At 49.2% G+C, this 19,448-nt stretch overlaps 2 protein-coding genes and 1 long non-coding RNA gene across 3 annotated transcripts in view; 1 reads left to right on the top strand and 2 right to left on the bottom strand.

Annotated features, from left to right (window-relative positions):
* Window positions 1–19,448, bottom strand: part of LOC310760688 (uncharacterized protein) — a 278,926-nt gene that overhangs the window by 100,552 nt on the left and 158,926 nt on the right. The window lies entirely within an intron of this gene.
* On the top strand, window positions 3,776–15,092 carry LOC310760697 (uncharacterized protein). Its single transcript, XM_083609687.1, has 5 exons — window positions 3,776–4,262; window positions 4,459–4,540; window positions 4,827–4,909; window positions 9,092–9,218; window positions 13,140–15,092. Exons 1-5 carry the CDS (start codon window positions 3,867–3,869, stop codon window positions 15,068–15,070), a joined length of 2,619 nt encoding a protein of 872 aa, XP_083465813.1. The 5' UTR covers window positions 3,776–3,866; the 3' UTR covers window positions 15,071–15,092.
* Window positions 16,107–18,487, bottom strand: LOC310761804. Its single transcript, XR_014547722.1, has 2 exons — window positions 17,469–18,487; window positions 16,107–17,144 (listed from the first exon to the last, which is right to left on the bottom strand). It is a non-coding gene; the product is annotated as an uncharacterized lncRNA (long non-coding RNA).

The raw sequence follows: 19,448 nt of genomic DNA, 5'->3' as shown, positions 1-19,448 counted from the left end.
TGCAGGGCTAGAACTCAGGACCCGCTGCCTTGAGGGACACCTAAGAGCAGTTGGGCAGGGGAAGGTCTCCCTTGGGAGGTGGTGGACTCTCCTTCCTTGGAGGTTTCTAAGCAGAGATCGGACGGCCATCTGCCATGGATGCTTCAGCTGAGATTCCTGCATTGCTGGGGGTGGGACTGGATGACCCAGGGATCAGGGCCGTATCCAGCAAGAGAGGTGGTGGAGGTGGACCAGGCGCATAGGCGCCTGCCCAAAAAATTGGCTTTAAAACGGATCCATAAATATGCCAATCCATCTATGGGTGTGGGGGGGGGGGAGAGGGGGGTGGCCCCCGGAAGAGAAGCTGCTCTGGTCCAGCCAGGAGGGAAAGTGGAGGGGGGAGGGAGCACATTGGGGGGGGGCAGTTGCACAGGCTCCACACTCCGCCCCAGTTGCTCCCCGTCTCTGGACCTCCACTCCCCCCCCCCTTTCTGCGCTCCAGAAATTCAAGCCGAATTGAGAGACCCTTCGCGAGCCGGGATCTGTTCAGGGGCGCAGCGTGTCGGTCAGGTTGTGCAAAGGGAGGAAGGGAAGAGCTGGGGGGACTCGGCACTGCAAGGGTTAAAGGGAACCGAGCTGCCTTCCTAGAGAGGACAGGAAGCGGGGGGGGGGGCAGGTCCTCCAGAGCCAAGGCCCCTCCCTCCCCAGTCCTTCCCTGCTTGGGTGTCTGTCCTGCAAGGGCTGCCTCGCTTTCCCCTCCTGGGATCTGGTGAGTCTCCTCTCTCTCTGGGATCTGGTGAGTCTCCTCTCCCTCTGGGATCTGGTGGGGGTCCCAGGGCTGCAGCAGGGGAGGATGCTGGGGGGCCTGATCTGCTCCTGCAGGGGGGGACCCAAGTCAGGGAGGAGAGGGTCAGGGGTGCAAAGACCCCCCCATATGCTCCTGCTACCCAGAGGAGGAAGGAGCCCCGGGGCTGAGAGCCAGAGCTTTTTGCCAGACTCCCCCGGAGGAAGGTCAGGGAAGGAGAGAGCGCGTGCCGGGAAGAGGGGGGGACCCCAAGTCAGGGAGGAGAGGGTCCTGCCAGGGAGGGGCCAGGTCTGCAACGCTCTCCTTCCTGCAGATCAGAGGATCCCAAACTCATTTGGCCTTCCGCCCCCCCCCCTCAGAACAAACGACTCCCCCGAAATCTCCCTTCTTTGAACAAAGGAGCCCCAGGGACTTTAACTGTGTGACGTCGCTCACCTGGCCTTTCATTGGTAGAGCCGCCACCACGCCAGTGGCGTTGACCTCCCAGGGACTGACTGAGCGGGCGGCGAGATGCTTTCAGCCTCAGACACTTGGCGGGTTCTGAAATGACCGTGCAGGCCAGATTCACGACCCTGACGGGCTGGATTCAGGCCAGGGAACATAGTTTGAGGACCCCTGGTCTACACTGATGGGGACATTCTGCATTCCAAACAGATACTCTAGGACTCCCCGTATTTCCCTAGTCTTTCAACGTTATGCTATCAGCAGCCATGGAGATTCCACCTTCCTCTTTCGAAAGGAGAAAACTCACCTGATCAATTTTAATAATAATAATAATAATAATAATAATAATAATAATAATAATAAATTTATACCCCACCCATCTGGCTGGGTTTCCCAGCCACTCTGGGCGGCTTCCAACAAAATATTAAAATACAATAGTCCATCAAATATTAAAAACTTCCCTAAACATCATAACAACAACCATCCATTTTCAGTCCATTAAATTAGGAATTAAGCATTTCTGGAAAGGGAAATGGCATACTTTTGTATATTAGTATGAAAAGCATGCATAAGAAATTATTACTCATTTACTCATTTAATTTATTACTCATTATTAATCATTTTGGCAGGAGAAAGGTCTCCCTTGGGAAGTGGTGGACTCTCCTTCCTTGGAGGTTTCTGAGCAGAGATCGGACGGCCATCTGCCATGGATGCTTTAGCTGAGATTCCTGCATTGCTGGGGGTTGTAATAATAATTATAATAATAATAATTTATTATTTATACCCTGCACATCTGGCTGGGTTTCCCCAGCCACTCTGGGCGGCTTGCAATAAAACACTAAAATACAATAACCTATTAAACATTAAAAGCTTCCCTCAACAGGGCTGCCTGTTTAGGGAACTAGACCAGCCCCCTCTTGCTTCGGGTTGGACTAGATGACCCTGGGATCCCCTCCTATCTCTCCACTCCTGAATTCTAGGAGGAGCTTCCTTGCCTCCTGCAAAGCCCTTTTCCCTGCAAGCTCTTCCTCTGGTTTCTGGCCAAGGGAGGGAGATGCTCAGAGTCCAGCCAAGAGCCTCACCCCCAAAAGGATATCTGGGCGTTGGCGTAGCCAGGGGAGCAGTTGCCCCCCTAAATGCATAAAAAATAATAAGAATCTGAGGATCTGCCAAGCGAGAGAGGGCTGAGCGAGGGAGGACTCGGCTTTGCAAGGGTTAAAGGGAACTGAGCTGCCTTCCTAGAGAGGACAGGAAGCAAGAGGGGGCAGGTCCTCCAGAGCCAAGGCCCCTCCCTCCCCAGTCCTTTCCTGCAAGGAAGGGGGGGTGTTGCTTTGGTGTCTCTCCTGCAAGGGCCGAATCGCAGCCCCCGCCTGGGATCTGGTGAGTCCATAGCTGTCAACTTTCAGATTTGAAAATAAGGGATCAGCAGCCTTGAAAATAAGGGATCAGCAGCCTTGAAAATAAGGGATCAGCAGCCTCACCTATCTAAGCAGCGGGAAACGGCGCTGCAATAAGGGAATTTCCCACAAACAAAAAAAAGGAAGGTGAGTCTCCTCTCTCTCCCCCCAGAGGGTGCAGTGGGGAGACGGTGGGGGTCCCAGGGCTGCAGCAGGGGAGGGGGCCTGGGGGGCCTGATCTGCTCCTGCAGGGGGGGAGCCCAAATCAGGGAGGAGAGGGTCCTGCCAGGGAGGGGCCAGGTCTGCCACGCTCTCCTTCCTGCAGATCAGAGGATCCCTGACTCCCACGAAATCTCCCTTTTTAAAACAAAGGAGTCCCTGGGACTTTAACTCTGTGTGACGTCGCTCAGCCTCATTGCACAACAGAGGAAACATCTGCAAATGGTTTTCCAAAGTTGAACAGGAGGTGGACTAGCCCCCCCCCCCAAAAAAAAACAACGGACAGGAAGGAAGGAAAAGTAGGAAAGAGAGACCAGGCCATAGCCTGGCTGCTGCATTGCAAACCAGTTTGTGTTAAGCTATCTAACAGAACAACAAAAAATCAAGGGAGATGTCTTTGGCCCCGCCCATTTGGCCCTCTGGGGGTTGGCCAGATACATTCCTGGCCCTCAGAAGAGAGAAAAAGAGACCTCACCCCACGAATCTGTCTGGACAGCGGCAGAGTTTGCAGAAAAGGAGACAGAAGCAGGGAGTGGAGGTGGGGTGAGGGTGGGGGTGGGGGTGAGGAGCAACTCCTGAGGACCCCCGAGTGAGGACCCTCACTAGAACCAAGCATCCATTTTTCAGAAGATACAAATGACTCCCTTGTCAGTCACTTCTGACTTCAGGCATTATCTAGAAGGCAGCAGAAACCAGGTTGATTAATCTCACAGAAATCCCTTCAGTTGCCTCCACATTCTGCAATGCTTGAAGGCTAGAGACTTATTTCTTCTCCTCCTCCTGCTCTTTCTTTTCAAAAAGATATCTCATGGTCTGGGATGCGGTAAAGTCCAGCCCTGGTTCCCAGCAAGACTCATCCATGCTTGCTCGGGGAACCATTTTTTCCCCTGTCATACAAATTCTGTAACAGAACAATGTATTTGCTTTGTAGGATTTGCTAGAGCTTCTCATTTAGACGGACAGAACTTGGCAGAAGACCAAATGGTTCCTTCTGATCTCTCAGAGGATTCCTGAGAGCACAGATGGATGTGCGAGACTCAGCTGGCCCTGGAAGAGGCCATGCCAACGAAACTGGGAGCAGTGGGGGGTTATGGGAAAACACTGTGCAGAAGATCCTGGTTGAGGAGGACACCCTCTGCTCAGAGGTGCAGAGCCAGCAGTTGAGGCAGTTCTGCTGCCAGGAGGCCAAAGGACCCCGAGAGGTTTGCAGCCGACTCCACCACCTTGACCATCAGTGGCTGAAGCCAGAAAGGCACACGAAAGCTGAGATGCTGGACCTGGTGATCTTGGAGCAGTTCCTGGCTGTCCTTCCCCTGGAGATGGAGAGCTGGGTGAGGGACTGTGGAGCGGAGACCAGTTCGCAGGCGGTGGCCCTGGCTGAAGGTTTCCTCCTGAGTCAGGCAGAGGAGAGAAAGCAGGTGAGAGAGACTTACCTCTGGATACTCCCAAGGGGCTCCAAACAGGACAGAGAACATCCCATAATGGTCTGCTGATGGCCCATCCTTTTTCTGGGAAAGCATCCATGGAATGAGATCTAGCACCCTTCAAGTCTTTGTCATTCTCTTTCTAGTATTTCTCACCATTCTCTGTTTTGAATCCTTGTTTCTTTTTCAGGGAAAGGATCTCTTTGCAGAAATGGACCTGGATTCCTGTGAGGCAGAGAGGCCTCCGTTGGACGCCAGAGAGAGGCCACTGGGTAAGGAGGAAGGTGGGTTTTCTCCGTTTGGTCTCATTCTGTTGGTTTCCCAACTCATCTGAGGGTTCTTTTCATCTTGTTTTGGTGGGAGACCGTTGGGAACAAGGGTCCAGAGGAGGGGAGATGTATTTCTGCACAAACAAACATATGAAATGGGCACAAACGTCTATAAATGCTCTCAGCAGGTAAGGATTTCTAAAGGCCCATCTGCAGTTAGAGATGCCCTGTTTCACCTGTGAGAGAAGCAGGCACTTCTGGCGTCCTGCTTACCTTTTTTCTCTTACAGGTAGCAGAAGGATGCCAGCAAGACCTCCTGATCCGCTTTTTCATGGAGGCAGAAGGGAAGCAGCGGCTGTGGAACCAGATCAGGTCAGGGGAAGCTGCCTTGTGGGGACAGAGGCTGAGGGATGGAGCAATGTCATTTACTGGTTGGGCACAGAGGAGTGGTGGGAGGAAGCAGCCGGGGAACCAGGAAGGGAAGACGGCTCAGAGCCGAAGGAGTGGAGGTGGAGGAAGGATGAGCGGTCAGAGGGAGAAGAGGGAGAAGTCTGTGAAGAGGAGGTGTCAGAAGCTGAAGGGGAAACAGAGCTTAGTGAGCTGGGAGACTCTGTGGCAGAATGCAGTGCAGAATCAGAGGCAGAAGAGGAAGGAGGCAAGTGGGAGAGGAAGGTTGAGAGGTTGAGGTGAGTCAGGATAAGGAGGAACCACCGGTGGCTCCCTCTCCTTTTGCAGGAAGCCACCCTCCCTACTTTTCTCTCAGAGCCAGGAGACCCCCTGCAATGCAGGAATCTCTGCTAGATCATCCAAGACAGATGGCCATCCAAAAGAGGCTTATTTCATTTCTAGATTGATAACTGAATGCAAAAATAGTTTTCTAAGCAGTGGACAAATGAGAACAAATAGCGGCCTGGATTCACCTAACCAGCCCCATCGGCTGCAAAATGGGGCCTGCCCCCCATTCCTCCCCTTCTCCATGCCCCCATGAATCCCTCGAATTTGGCTCTAGTTCTTAGGAGGGAACAGCTCAGGAGGAGAGGAGAAAGTGGATCCTTCTATTGGGGAAACTGGAATGCTTGCCTAGGCAGAATGACTTGAATAACACAAGGTGGAATACAACCTATTTGCACAAAAACGAATACCCATAATTTAAACTTAGAATAAAATAAGCATCCATAAATAAAATGTGCAGCAAAGCAATCCTATTGAAACAACTCCCCTGCGTGAGTGCCCGAGGGCCCTGCTCCTGCCACTCACCACCTGGCCCAGGGCGGGGCCTGAAGCCTCACAAGGACAGTTGTTGCTGCTGCTGCTGGCCAGGAGGACTCGGAGCGGCGCAATGTTCTTTTAAAAATTTTCTTTTTTCCCTTTTGATTACTTTTTTTGTGGGGGGTGGGATGGATGTTTGGTTGGGTTTGGGAATTTGTTTGATTTTAATGTGTTTGTAATTTTTACAGTTTTTTGTTTGTATTGTTCTTTCTTTTTTTTAAGGGTTTTATTTTGTTCTTAAGGGGAGGGGTCAGGGCTGCCGGGGAGTGGGTCCCAGCCCACAAAATAGCTGGGGCATGTTCCATGGGGGGGATGCACTGGGACAACCGATCTCAGTGATCACGGGTAGGAGGAGGAGTTACGCTAAGACCAGACCACGTCATTACAGAGGAGGCAGGTTTAGTCGTTGTTGGAGGACTATCCCTGCCTCCGGGTCTGGTCCTGACTGGACGGATACTAGAATCAGCAAGGGATACCCACATGACCTGAAGGTGCTGCTCTGCAATGCCAGGTCAATGATTCATAAAACCACTGCCATCCATGACTTGATCATGGATGGAGGACTTGACCTGGCATGTGTAACAGAGACTTGGTTGGATGAAGCAGATGGGCCTGTCCTTGCCGCTGCTTGTCCACCAGGTTTCTCTTACGCACAGCAACCCAGGTCTTGTTGGCGAGGAGGGGGGGTTGCGGTGCCATGGTCGGATCACTTCCTAGTGCAACTGGACTTCTCCGTGACCCTTCCCCTCTGCATGGAGGTGGGACCGATTCAGATGGTCCGCCCCCGCCACTTAATGGCTCCAAATGGTTTCCAGAGAGTGGTAGGGGATGCTTTATCCCATGTTGATGGCCTTTCAGCTGATTCCCTGGTGGCCTGCTGGAATGTGGAGTTAACCAGGGCTATTGACTCTTTGGCTCTGAAGCGCCCTCTTCGATTGCATGAAGCCTACACTGGCTCCCAGAACGTTTCTGAGCACAATTCAAAGTGTTTCTGCTGACCTTGAAAGCCCTAAACGGCCTCGGTCCAGTATACCTGAAGGAGCGTCTCCACCTCCATCGTTCTTCCCAGACAGTGAGATCCAGTGCTGAGGGCCTTCTGGCGGTTCCCTTGCTGCGAGAAGCCAAGTTACAGGGAAGCAGGCAGAGGGCCTTCTCGGTAGTGGCACCCGCCCTGTGGAACGCCCTCCCACCAGATGACCGATAGTACGCCCTCCCACCAGATGACCTCCCATCGAGTGACCGATAGTACAAAAACAAAAAGACAAAAAAAACTGCTGAGGCTGGAGGAAGATCGTTAAAGGGGTCCTTCAGCTCCTCAGATTTGTCCTAGCTCCATTGTCCTTGTACAATAAAGCTACTTGGAACTTCGTTCGATTGTGCAGCGTATCGACTGCAGCTGTGGTGTTAAAAAAGAAGTTAGTGCCGCTTTCCTCTTCATCACACTGAGCAGGAAGTTAGCTGTCATCTCGGTAATCCAACAATCAGAATCCTGCAAAAAAAAGGGACACTATCCAGGGCTGGATTGGGAGATGAAGCTTGTTCATGAGAGGAGTTAAAAACCGAGATCTTTCATCTGTCCAGTTGGGACAGAAGAGCATTACATGTTCCATAGTCCCCAGAACCGTGTCATTACAGGTGCATGTTCTGTTTGCGATGGGGACTCTGGAATAACGACCCGACAGAACTGCTGTAGGAAAACAGTTGAGACGGGCACAGGTAAAGGCCCTTCGCTTAGCCTCCGAAGAAATTGTGAAGCAGTATAGAGGGATTCCTTCAGGGGGAGGAATAGCTGGGGCTAGGCCTGAACACGGCCCTCTTGCATCGGCAGCTGTGTTAGAGAAGTCAAGTTGCTGTAGCTTCTTTTTAATTGAAGGTAGGGCCGCCGGACTGATACACTCTAAGTTAAGAACAGTTTTGCAATTCAGATTGAAAAGAGAGCGGAGTTTGAGGTTAATTGTAGTTTTCCAAGGGGAGTTATGAATATCTCTTAGGATCAGATTGGAAAAACCACCTCTAATTCGAGCGTCCGATGCTAGTAGGTGGGAGCTATAGGAAATGGCTCGACTCCATGCTCGTTTTACAATTGAGGGCTGGGCGAACTCAAGTCGTAGGGCTGCACCTGAGACGCATCTCGGGACACCGGAAAGAGATCTCAGAAACATATGAAGTGGGCGATCCAAGTTACCTGATATTGCTGTAGTCCATACTTCACAGCCATATAATAATTTAGGAACAACTTTGGCATTAAATATTTGAATTGCTGCTGGAAGGTGTTTGCCGCCCTTCTGGTGGTAAAATCGGACAATGGCATTGGAGGTCGTGGTTGCGGCGAAAAAGGCAGATTGTAGATGGGTGGTCCAGGAGAGATTATAAGTGAATATTAAGCCTAGATATTTAAAGGCTTTTACCTTATCTAAGTAGCCACCTGTGATCTTAAGCGGCTCCAGCTTGAGTTTGCGGGAACGAGTGAAGTGAAGGACTTTCGATTTTTTATAATTAATATTAAGAGCTTCCGCCTTACAATAGGCGATAAATGCATTAACTGCATTTGCTAGGTCCGCAGCTGTTCTGGATAAGATGACGGCATCATCTGCATAGAAAAGGGAAGCAACGGGGTGACCTGCTAAGTGAGGAGGATACTTAGTTGCTAGCTTCAAAGGGGAAATTGCATCATGAAGATAGAGATTAAACAGTAAAGGGGCCAAGAGACAACCTTGTCGGACGCCCTTGGCCGTTGGGAATGGAGTGGTAAGGGAGCCGTTGGGACCACTTCGGACGCAAGCTGTGGTGTTTGAATAAAGGGAAATAATTAGGGAGAGGAGGTGCAGATCAATTCCCAGATGGGCAAGTTTGGACCATAATCTCTGCCTAGGAATGGAATCAAAGGCGGCCTCCAGGTCCATGAAAGCGGCAAATAGGTGGCCTTGCCTTGGTGCAGTGTATTTACTGGCAAGGTGATAAAGAGTTAGACAGTGATCCATGGTTGATGCTGACTTTCGGAAGCCAATCTGTTCTAGCGGTAGAATGTTCCTCTCCTGGACCCATGAAAGAAGTTCTTCCAGTAATACAGCGGCAAATATTTTTCCCGGAATAGATAATAAACTGATGGGGCGATAGTTCCTAGGGATGTTTGGCTGGCCGGATGGGCGGGGTATACATTAATAATAATAATAATAATAATAATAATAATAATAATAATAATTAACAGGAAGGAAACAACAGAGGATTGTGTAGCAGATCATATTTCTGCTGTCTCAGAGGAGGACATTTCCCTTTTTCTTTTAGGGTCCAGTGTGCTTTGAAGATGTCGCTGTTTGTTTCACGGACGAGGAGTGGGCGTTGCTGGATCCTGACCAGAGAGCTCTGCATAAGGACGTCATGGAGGAGAATTGTGGGATATTGGCCTCTCTTGGTAAGGCTCCCTGTGGGATCGTCCTATCTGCCTGGAAATTCAAAAAATACATCTATGGACCAACCTCATATATTTTCACAGAGTTCAACAGTGCCCCCTATAAAACCTGGGAACCTAACACCCCCACAATAAACAGTAACTTACAGTTTTTTCTTTGAACAATCTTCTTCAAAATATTCCTTTTTCTACCACGATTGGGCTGGTGTGAACTTTCCAGGCCATTTTCAGTGTCAGCTTCAACCTTCCACAATTTTGACCACTACCATATATCAGACAAAACTCTTCGGGGGGGTCAATTTAGTCCAGGGGTCCGGCACACTTCCTCCGCGCAGCTCTGCTCTTCCCCCCTGGGACCTTTGACTCCAGCAGAGTAAACACAGCAGAAGTAGAAGCTTGAACGTTCAGTCGTGTGGAAGCAATAACTCAGGCTGAAACACAGCAATCTCCTTATCTTTAAAGTCTTTATTGCTGTACAGATCAACACATCGTAAATCTTCCCGGTGAGACGCAGCTCATGTTGCTCCTTTCTCCATAGAGCTTAACACGCAGACTGAAAGCACACGGAGAAATCCACACCCCTGCCGTGTTCTCTGCCCGCCCTCTCAGAATGTGAGGCGTCATCACTCAGAACTCTTAACCCTGTAAGTTCTGAGCCCCCTCAACACCCCCTCTCGAATCACATTCTGAGAGGACTTCTGAGTGTTCAACACCTTCCCCATTGCCTTCCGCCCCTTCCTGGCATCGTTGTTAGGCACCTGTTGAACCTCACAAACCTCAGGTTCGCACTGTGCGAAACCAACCCACGCATTTGTGACCTGAAACCTCTCAGGTGGAATTCCCTTTGTTGCCCTTGAAGACCGCCTGGGCACAAACTGGGGTGCTCCTCCTGACCCACTGGGGCCAGCATGTGCGTCTTCATCATCCGAAGACTCCCCCTCTGACTTGACACGTCTGTTAGCTTTCTCCATTATGCGCACAGGAGATGAGGGCTCACTCTTGGACACTCCCTTAACAACCTGTGGAGACGCCCTACTCTGTTCAGGGTCCTGGTCTCCACCAGCAGGTTCAGGCTCTGGCTCTCTTTCCTCCTCAGAGTCGGACAGACAATCTGAGTGAACGTGAGAGCGCACTTTGCGCCTTGCCCAGCCATCCTGCTCAAAGAACTCAGCCTGTTTACTGACCAGAAGCTTGGTCTGATCACCTTCTGGGTATGCGAATCTCCACCCCTTGGTCGCGGGTTCATACCCACAGAAGATCATTTCCTGGTACTTTGGACCACCTTCTTGCTGCAACCACTTTGGTACAGGCACCATGGCCCTGCAACCAAAAGTGCGAAAGAAATGCACAAGCGGCTTCTGCCGATGAAGCAGGAAATATGGGGTGTCACCTACCACTGCATTGTAGCACCTGTTCATCGAGAAATTGGCCGTTTTTACCGCCTCCCCCCAAAAACTGTGAGGCAAACCAGAGTCATCCAGTAGAATCTCGGATGCTCGGACCAGAGCTTTACTCCTCAGCTCTGCCACGCCACTCTTCTGAGGCGAAGTCACCTTGTGACGTATCCCCCTCTGGCGAAAGAAACCCTTTAGAGCAGACCCAGTGACCTCAGAACCACGGTCAAACTGGAAACCTTGCACCTTGGTAGAGAACCTCTGTTCCACCTCTGCAACCCAATCTTTGATCAGTTGCGCTGCTACCTCCTTAGCTTTCAGCGTGAAAGCCCATGCGTTCTGCGTATAATCATCTGTCAGCACCATCAGCCACTTGGCCTTGCCCAGACTTGGCTGTGGCATACCAAAAAGGTCTGCGTGCACAAGCTCAAAAGGCTTTGTGGTGACCCTCTCCACCCTGGGATCATTAAACCCCTTGTTTCTGGCTTTTCTGCAAGCCTTGCAATTCAAAGGTTTACCACATTCTTTTACCTTGCAACCTTTGGTGCACTCTGATAACATCTGGACGTCCTCACAGGACCCATGTGACATCCTCTTGTGCCACACGCAAGCACACGACACATGAGTGTGATCAGTGGCTTTCCCCTCACCCTCGAGAGGTGATTCCAGAACAAAGAGGTTGTTCTGATTTTTTCCAACACTTACGAGCTGTTTGCCCCCTCTGGAAATTGTACAGACATTCTTTTCAAAACTCACAGAATATCCCTCCTGTAAAAGGCATGGTACAGATAGCAGGCAATGTTTTATCTCAGGGAGAACATAAACCTTCAATTCAGCCTGTAAAAAAGAGACGAACATGTTAGAAATATGTGTTACACGGCCCTGTGCACCTGTAGCAAATCTAACAGTTTTCTCAGTTGAAACAGCTTTGCAGTTCCACATTTGTCCATCAGGTGGCGCTGTTACCAAATGGGCATTCGCAGCTGAGTCAACAACCCAACGTAGGACCCTCCCCCCTCTGGAGTTGTCCTTCTTTGTTGCCTTAGCAACTGACTTCCTGCTCCTCCCGACCTTGGAGCTCTCGTTGCAGGTGGTGTTGCTGTCCAAAACCGCCATAGAAGCAGTCAGCTGATAAGCCGTCTCACGCCTGCTCCCGCTGTTGCCATGGAAACCCGGCTGGTTCCCATGGGAAATGTCCTTGGGCGCATCCTGCCTTGGCTTCGTTGCTCTCTGTGGGCAGCTACGGCGCAGGTGCTCCGGAGAACCGCAAACAAAACAGCAACGAATGGAAAACTTTGCAAATTTGCCTTTGTTCTTTTCTGCCCCCCCAACCTTTCCAGCAGCCCTCCTCCTTGAGGCTTTTCTGCCGTTGGGAAAATGGCTTTTGGCTTCTGCTGTGGTTTCTCTGCAAACCCCTTCCAGCTCCTGCCAAACAGCCTGGGCACTCTCAAGACCCTTGGAATTGCTTGCACCCCCATTCTCTGGTGCAATTCTCTTCTCTTCTCTCAGCTGTTCTCTGGCATGCAGCTCACGTATTGGGGCATTCTGGCAGCCCTCCAACACAGTCCCAGCCCACTTTGGGCTTCCAGGGCGCCCCACAGCCCCTCCTGGACTCTCTGGGCGTTCCCCAGCTTCTGTGCAGCTCTTGGCCCCCTCTGGGCTTCTTGGTGCCTTCTCAGAGCAATTCTCAGCCCCCTCTCGCCTGGCTCCCACTGCTTTCTTCAGTGCCTGCCTTCTCTCGGCCCAGGGCTTGCTCCCGTCCACCTTATCAAAAGGGATTGACGACTTCTGGCTATCTGCCATCTCTCCCCGGGGCCCAGCTTACTCACGAGTACCTCCGGTCCGGCAGATCTCAGCTCCTCCCAGCACACTCCTGGCTGGCTTTTGGCTGCAGTTTCCCTTTCCCAGCGTCTCATCAGCTGGCCTTTGGCTGCTCCTCAGCCGATTCTGCCTGCAGCTTCCTCACACGCACGAACGTTGCTTATCTTTATTGCTGACACCCATAACCTCTTCGGGGGGGCCAATTTAGTCCAGGGGTCCGGCACACTTCCTCCGCGCAGCTCTGCTCTTCCCCCCTGGGACCTTTGACTCCAGCAGAGTAAACACAGCAGAAGTAGAAGCTTGAACGTTCAGTCGTGTGGAAGCAATAACTCAGGCTGAAACACAGCAATCTCCTTATCTTTAAAGTCTTTATTGCTGTACAGATCAACACATCGTAAATCTTCCCGGTGAGACGCAGCTCATGTTGCTCCTTTCTCCATAGAGCTTAACACGCAGACTGAAAGCACACGGAGAAATCCACACCCCTGCCGTGTTCTCTGCCCGCCCTCTCAGAATGTGAGGCGTCATCACTCAGAACTCTTAACCCTGTAAGTTCTGAGCCCCCTCAACATTCAACAACTCTTCAGAATCTAATAATAAATTTGTTGGTAAAATGACAAACAACACAGGTAATGAACACACACTCAACTCGTTTCATTTCTTCTCCATTTCTTCCTGAGGCTCTAATCTCTTTTTGTCTCCATTGCAGATTCTGATGAATTGGAAATTGAGAGCAAAAGTGACCACGATAAAATCCCCAGGGAGGAGAAGCCACGTAAAAATTTGGAGTGTGGAGAAAGCTGCAGTCAGAGATCCCATTCCACTTCCCATCAACAAAGTCTCATTGGAAAGAAACTCTATCAGTGCATGGAATGTGGAAAAAGCTTCAGGAAGAGCTCCGATCTCACTTCCCATCGCAGAATTCATACAGGGGAGAAACCCTATAAGTGCGTGGAATGTGGAAAGAGCTTCAGGAATAGCTCCCATCTCACTTCCCATCAAATAATTCATACAGGGGAAAAACCCTATCAGTGTGTGGAATGTGGAAAGAGCTTCACAGATAGTTCCTCTCTCATTTCCCATCAAAGAATTCATACAGGGGAGAAACCCTATCAGTGTGTGGAATGTGGAAAGAGCTTCAGGAAGAGCTCCTCTCTCACTTCCCATCAGAGAATTCATACAGGGGAGAAACCCTATCAGTGTGTGGAATGTGGAAAGAGCTTCAGTCAGAGTGCCAATCTTACTTCCCATCAAAGAATTCATACAGGGGAGAAACCCTATCAGTGTGTGGAATGTGGAAAGAGCTTCAGTCAGAGTGCCAATCTCACTAAGCATCAGAGAATTCATACAGGGGAGAAACCCTATCAGTGTGTCAAATGTGGAAAGAGCTTCACTGAAAGCTCCTCTCTCACTTTCCATCAAATAATTCATACAGGGGAGAAACCCTATCAGTGTGTGGAATGTGGAAAGAACTTCAGGAAGAGTTCCCATCTCACTAAGCATCAGAGAATTCATACAGGGGAGAAACCCTATCAGTGCATGGAATGTGGAAAGAGCTTCACTCACAGCCACAGTCTCACTTCCCATCAAAGAATTCATACAGGGGAGAAACCCTATCAGTGTGTGGAATGTGGAAAGAGCTTCAGTCAGAGCTCCTCTCTCACTTCCCATCAAATAATTCATACAGGGGAGAAACCCTATCAGTGCATGGAATGTGGAAAGAGCTTCACTCACAACCACAGTCTCACTTTCCATCAAAGAATTCATACAGGGGAGAAACCCTATCAGTGTGTGGAATGTGGAAAGAGCTTCAGGAATAGCTCCTCCCTTACTTCCCATCAAAGAATTCATACAGGGGAGAAACCCTATCAGTGTGTGGAATGTGGAAAAACCTTCTCTCACAGCCACAGTCTCACTTCCCATCAAAGAATTCATACAGGGGAGAAACCCTATCAGTGTGTGGAATGTGGAAAGACCTACACATGTAGCTCCTCTCTCACTTCCCATCGCAGAATTCATACAGGGGAGAAACCCTATCAGTGCGTGGAATGTGGAAAGAGCTTCACTCACAGCCACAATCTCACTTCCCATCAAAGAATTCATACAGGGGAGAAACCCTATCAGTGTGTGGAATGTGGAAAGAGCTTCAGTCAGAGTGCCAATCTTACTTTCCATCAAAGAATTCATACAGGGGAGAAACCCTATCAGTGTGTGGAATGTGGAAAGAGCTTCAGTCAGAGCTCCTCTCTCACTTTCCATCAAATAATTCATACAGGGGAGAAACCCTATCAGTGTGTGGAATGTGGAAAGAACTTCAGGAAGAGTTCCAATCTTACTAAGCATCAGAGAATTCATACAGGGGAGAAACCCTATCAGTGTGTGGAATGTGGAAAGACCTTCACATGTAGCTCCTCTCTCACTTCACATCGCAGAATTCATACAGGGGAGAAACCCTATCAGTGTGTGGAATGTGGAAAGAGCTTCACGCATAGCTCCTCTCTCACTTCCCATCAAAGAATTCATACAGGGGAGAAACCCTATCAGTGTGTGGAATGTGGAAAGAGCTTCACTCACAGCCACAATCTCACTAAGCATCAGAGAATTCATACAATGGTCAGAAAAACCATTATACAGCTTTAGGAGCCAGGCGAATCCGCACCTTTTTAACCAGGCTTTTGGCTAATTCACATCTAATGCCCTTTTAATATGTGGTTTTTTTAAATCGTTTTTTAAAATGTTGTAACTGTCCTGAGACCTGTGGGTGTAGGGAATAGGTGCCATCTCTTAAAGGCCTAGTGGTCTTTGCCCCACCCCCAATAAAATATTTAAGGATGCCACCCCCCAGTTTTTTTCAAACACAACCTTTTATGCTTCTGCAACTTGCCATACAATTTCTCTTTCAATTTACCCTCTTAAAAAATAAAAAAAATAAACGCACAAAGGTCATGAAGAAAACAAAATACAAGAAGATACAAACATGGACGGGTCCCATCTTTGCGGGCAAAATAGAAAAGTTGCTTTGAAGCAGGCTTTCCCACACTTGGGTCCCCAGCAGCTCCTGGACTACAGTTCCCATCATCCCTTCCCACTGGTCCTGCTAGCTAGGGATGATGGGAGTTCTGTGGGAGCCAGGAAGTCATGGCGCTTGTAGCGCCACCTGGTGCCTTGCTGACCTCGGTGACCAGCATGTCTGTGCCTTACCATGTATTAGAATTGTATTGACCTTAAAAGGAGTTGTGTTTCCTCTGGGCAGTGATGACCCTATATGGTGTGGGTGGGTTTAAGCCATGACCAGATGAGGTAACATGAGACACTGGGATGCAGCCATGCGGCTGGAGAGAACAAAGGATAATAAAAAAGGACCGGAGAGGGAGAAGATGTCTGAATGAGCTGCCCTCCGTCCATGGAAATATGCTAGCTCTCTGCGTCTTTATTTTATGCTAAAATAAGCGCCATTTGTAACGGCTGGCTCCGACAAGTGGTGCCCCTTGTGAGGCTGAATAAAAGAATACAACTGAGGTTTTTAAAAGAGAGCTAAGAAGCAAGACTTAAAGCAAACAGTCTGAGGCAGACTATATGATTTTTGATCCAAGCAGTGGATATCATCGACTTACCTCGCCCGGAAAGGGTTGCAAGCGCTAATCATCTTCGGATCCATGGTGAGTCGATCCCTTAAATATTGATTTTAGAAAAATGGGCAGCTCTTTGACTACTCCCCAACAGAAATTTTTAAAAGACTTAAAATTTCTCCTCTCCTCCAACAAATTGGAAGTTCCTGAGGGTGATTTGATACAGCTCATTCTGGCAATTGATGAGCATTGTCCCTGGTTTCCTGCAGATGGGACTTGGGAATTAAAACATTGGGATAAGATTGGAACACATTTTCATGGGCATCCCAGCATTGGTGTTCGGATTTTAAGTGCATGGTGCAAGGTTCGATATGCTATGGGTTCTTTATCACCAAAAAATATCTCCATGGCTGCATTGCCAGTACAACCTTCAGCTTCTTTAATTCAGCCTGCTGTCCTGCCATGTGTTCCAGCCCTTGCTTTGCCTGCAGCCCCAGACCCCAAACCTCCGGACTACAGTTCCTCACCAGAGGACCCAATCCTGCAAAAATACCGTGGTCTGGCTGGAAATGACCCTGCTCTTTCAGCAGCAGCAGCAGAACCAGCTACCCCTTTTCAACGTGCAGTCCTTGCCTGTTCCTTATCTCAGGATACTATGGCATTCCCTGTTATTGTGCCCCCTGCTGGTGCTCCAGCAGGAACTCAAGCCCAGCACCAACCTTTTGACTTTAAAATCTTGAAAGAGCTCCAATTGTCAGTTAGGACAAATGGACTGCAAGCTCCTTTTACACAAGCTCTTTTGGAAACCACATTAGCCCAGCTTTTGGTTCCAGATGACATCAAGCTTTTGGCACGTACAGTTTTACCCCCATCAGCTGGTGTATTATTTGCTCACGAATGGGAAACTGCCTGCCGTGGTTATGCTCCAGCCTTGTTACAACAAATCAGAGGAAATAATCCAAATATTACCCTCGCAGATGTCATAGATGCCATGATGGGGCGTGGCCCCTTTGCTCAGGCTTCAGTACAAGCCACACTGCTGCGGATCTTATTGAGGGATACTGCTCTTGCTGCTCAACAAGCAATGAGAAAAATCCCGGAACCCACCAGTATTCAGTCTAGGTGGGGTTCAATCAGACAAGAACCTAGAGAATCATATTCTTCCTTTATGGACAGGCTGATTACAGCAGTGAGTAGACAAATTGAAAATCCTGAAGCCAAACAAATAATTATCAAACAATTGGCCTTTGAAAATGCAAATGAGGATTGTAAGGTTGCGTTGCGCCCGATAATACACAATCCTGCCACAGACACAGCAGCCATGCTTCGCATTTGTCAGTCTGTTGGTACAGCCACCCACAAGGCTCATTTGCTGGCAGCAGCGCAAAATAAAAACCAGCCTGTAGCCACCGATACAACGTTTCCAGCATGGCAAACAAAGATCACTGATACCTCAGTGTGGGTAGAACAGTGGCCTCCACCAAAAGAAAAATCCGCAGCAATGGCACCATCTCGTTTTTGAACAGCTTATTTCTGAACAATTGACTTTCGGCCACATTGAACCATCTTCATCCCACTGGATCCAGCAGACAGGAACAGTTTGCTTTTACATTGCCAGTATATAACAATTTGCAATCCACCCAGCGATATCAGTGGGTTGTTCTGCCACAAGGCATGCGGAACTCCCCTACACTTTGCCAAAATTTTGTGAATGAAGCATCGAAACCTTTCCGCATGCGCCACCTAGAGGTGCTGAACACAAGCTGCATCTGGCAGTATTTGCTGCACCATTGTAGCCAACAGGAAATTTATATGCTCAGACGGACAAGAAGAAGACTATCTGCATTATAGAATGGTTACATTTACCTCATACCCCTTCGAAGAACATTTATTCCGTAACTGAATCCGCATCAGACATTGTTATCAAAGAACGTTCACGTGCTATAACTTTGAGCGGTTTTGATGTTGCATCAATTTATATGCCTTTTTCACAGACTGAACAGCAGCATTTATTGATCACAAATGCTGCCGTACAAATTGTTTTGGCTGATTTTATAGGTCATCATTTTTAATCCTCCAAAGGATGACCGTTTGACATTTCTGACACAGGTCACCTATGTTTTGACTAACCCCTTGTCTCTCACACCTCCCCCCTCTGCACTAACCCTCTTCACGGATGGAACAAGAAGTATGGGAGTAGTGACGTGGGAGGAGGGAGGAAAATGGAAATGTTATTTACCCCTCCACAGTCTTCTGCCCAGCGAGCTGAGCTAGCGGCTGTGATTCTTGCCTTTCAATCCTTTCCTACTCATCCTTTCAATCTTATTGTGGATACTCAGTATGTATATCGCCTTTTTGCTATTTTACCAATATCTTATATAACTCCTTCCTTGGATTCTGACTTGTTTTCCTTGTTTCTTGCCCTGCAAGCCTTACTTCAGCACAGAGAGTTTCCTTTTTATGCTGCACATCTTGGCTCCCACACATCACACCCAGGGTATTTAGCAGAGGGAAATTCAAGAGCAGATTCAGCTTTGAAGAACATTTCTGCCTTTTCTCTCTTTTCTGATGCTATACTAGGTCATAACACCTTTCATCTCCCTGCGAAAGCATTGGCTAAGCAGTTTTCTATTCCTTTGGCCCAAGCTAGGGATATTGTGTCCCAATGTGCTTCCTGTTCTAAATCTCAGCTGGCCATTCCTTTTGATGCTGTCAATCCTAGGGGCACGTCTGCATTGGCGTGTTGGCAGATGGATGTCACACACACACCTGTGTTGGCTCCACTCTCCAAGGTTCACCTCACGGTGGACACCCACTCTGGATTCATATGGGCTACGCCCATGAGGGGGGAAACAGCTCGGCATGTCATTCAGCACACTATCCGCTGTTTCTCAGTCATGGGTAAACCTGCGCGCATCAAAACTGATAATGGTCCAGCATATATTTCTAAAACATTTTCGGAATTTTGTATGTTGTGGAATGTGAAATTAACTCATGGTATACCCTTTAACTCCACAGGGCAAGCGATAGTGGAAAGGGCGCACCTGACGTTCAAAACACTATTGCTTAAACAGCTTGGCGGCCGAAGCATACCAACAGCAGACATTCCTTCGGCAGTTCACCAAGTTCTTTTTGTGCTTAACCATCTTTATATCCACATACTAGGACCCATACTCCCGCGGAATTGCATTTTAGGAAGGAGGAGGCACTGCCCCACCCCTTGGTGGTGTACCGACGCTTGCCTGATCCCACGTGGCATGGACCTGTCCCGCTGATCACGTGGGGACGAGGGTACGCGGCAGTGGACGTCGAGGACAAGCCTTTATGGGTTCCAGCTCGATGCGTGCGGCCATGGCAAGTCCCTTCAACTGCGAAAGTGCCTTCCTAACCATTTGCCTTGCCATCTTTTGCTGCACCGTTTTACAAGGAAGAGAAGCAGACGACACAGA

The sequence above is a fragment of the Podarcis filfolensis genome (genome assembly GCF_964270895.1).
Source record: "Podarcis filfolensis genome assembly, chromosome: 4".
In the NCBI taxonomy this organism is placed as follows: domain Eukaryota; kingdom Metazoa; phylum Chordata; class Lepidosauria; order Squamata; family Lacertidae; genus Podarcis; species Podarcis filfolensis.
The sequence above is the reverse complement of the archived record's forward strand: the minus strand, read 5'-3'. Positions and strand labels throughout refer to the sequence as shown.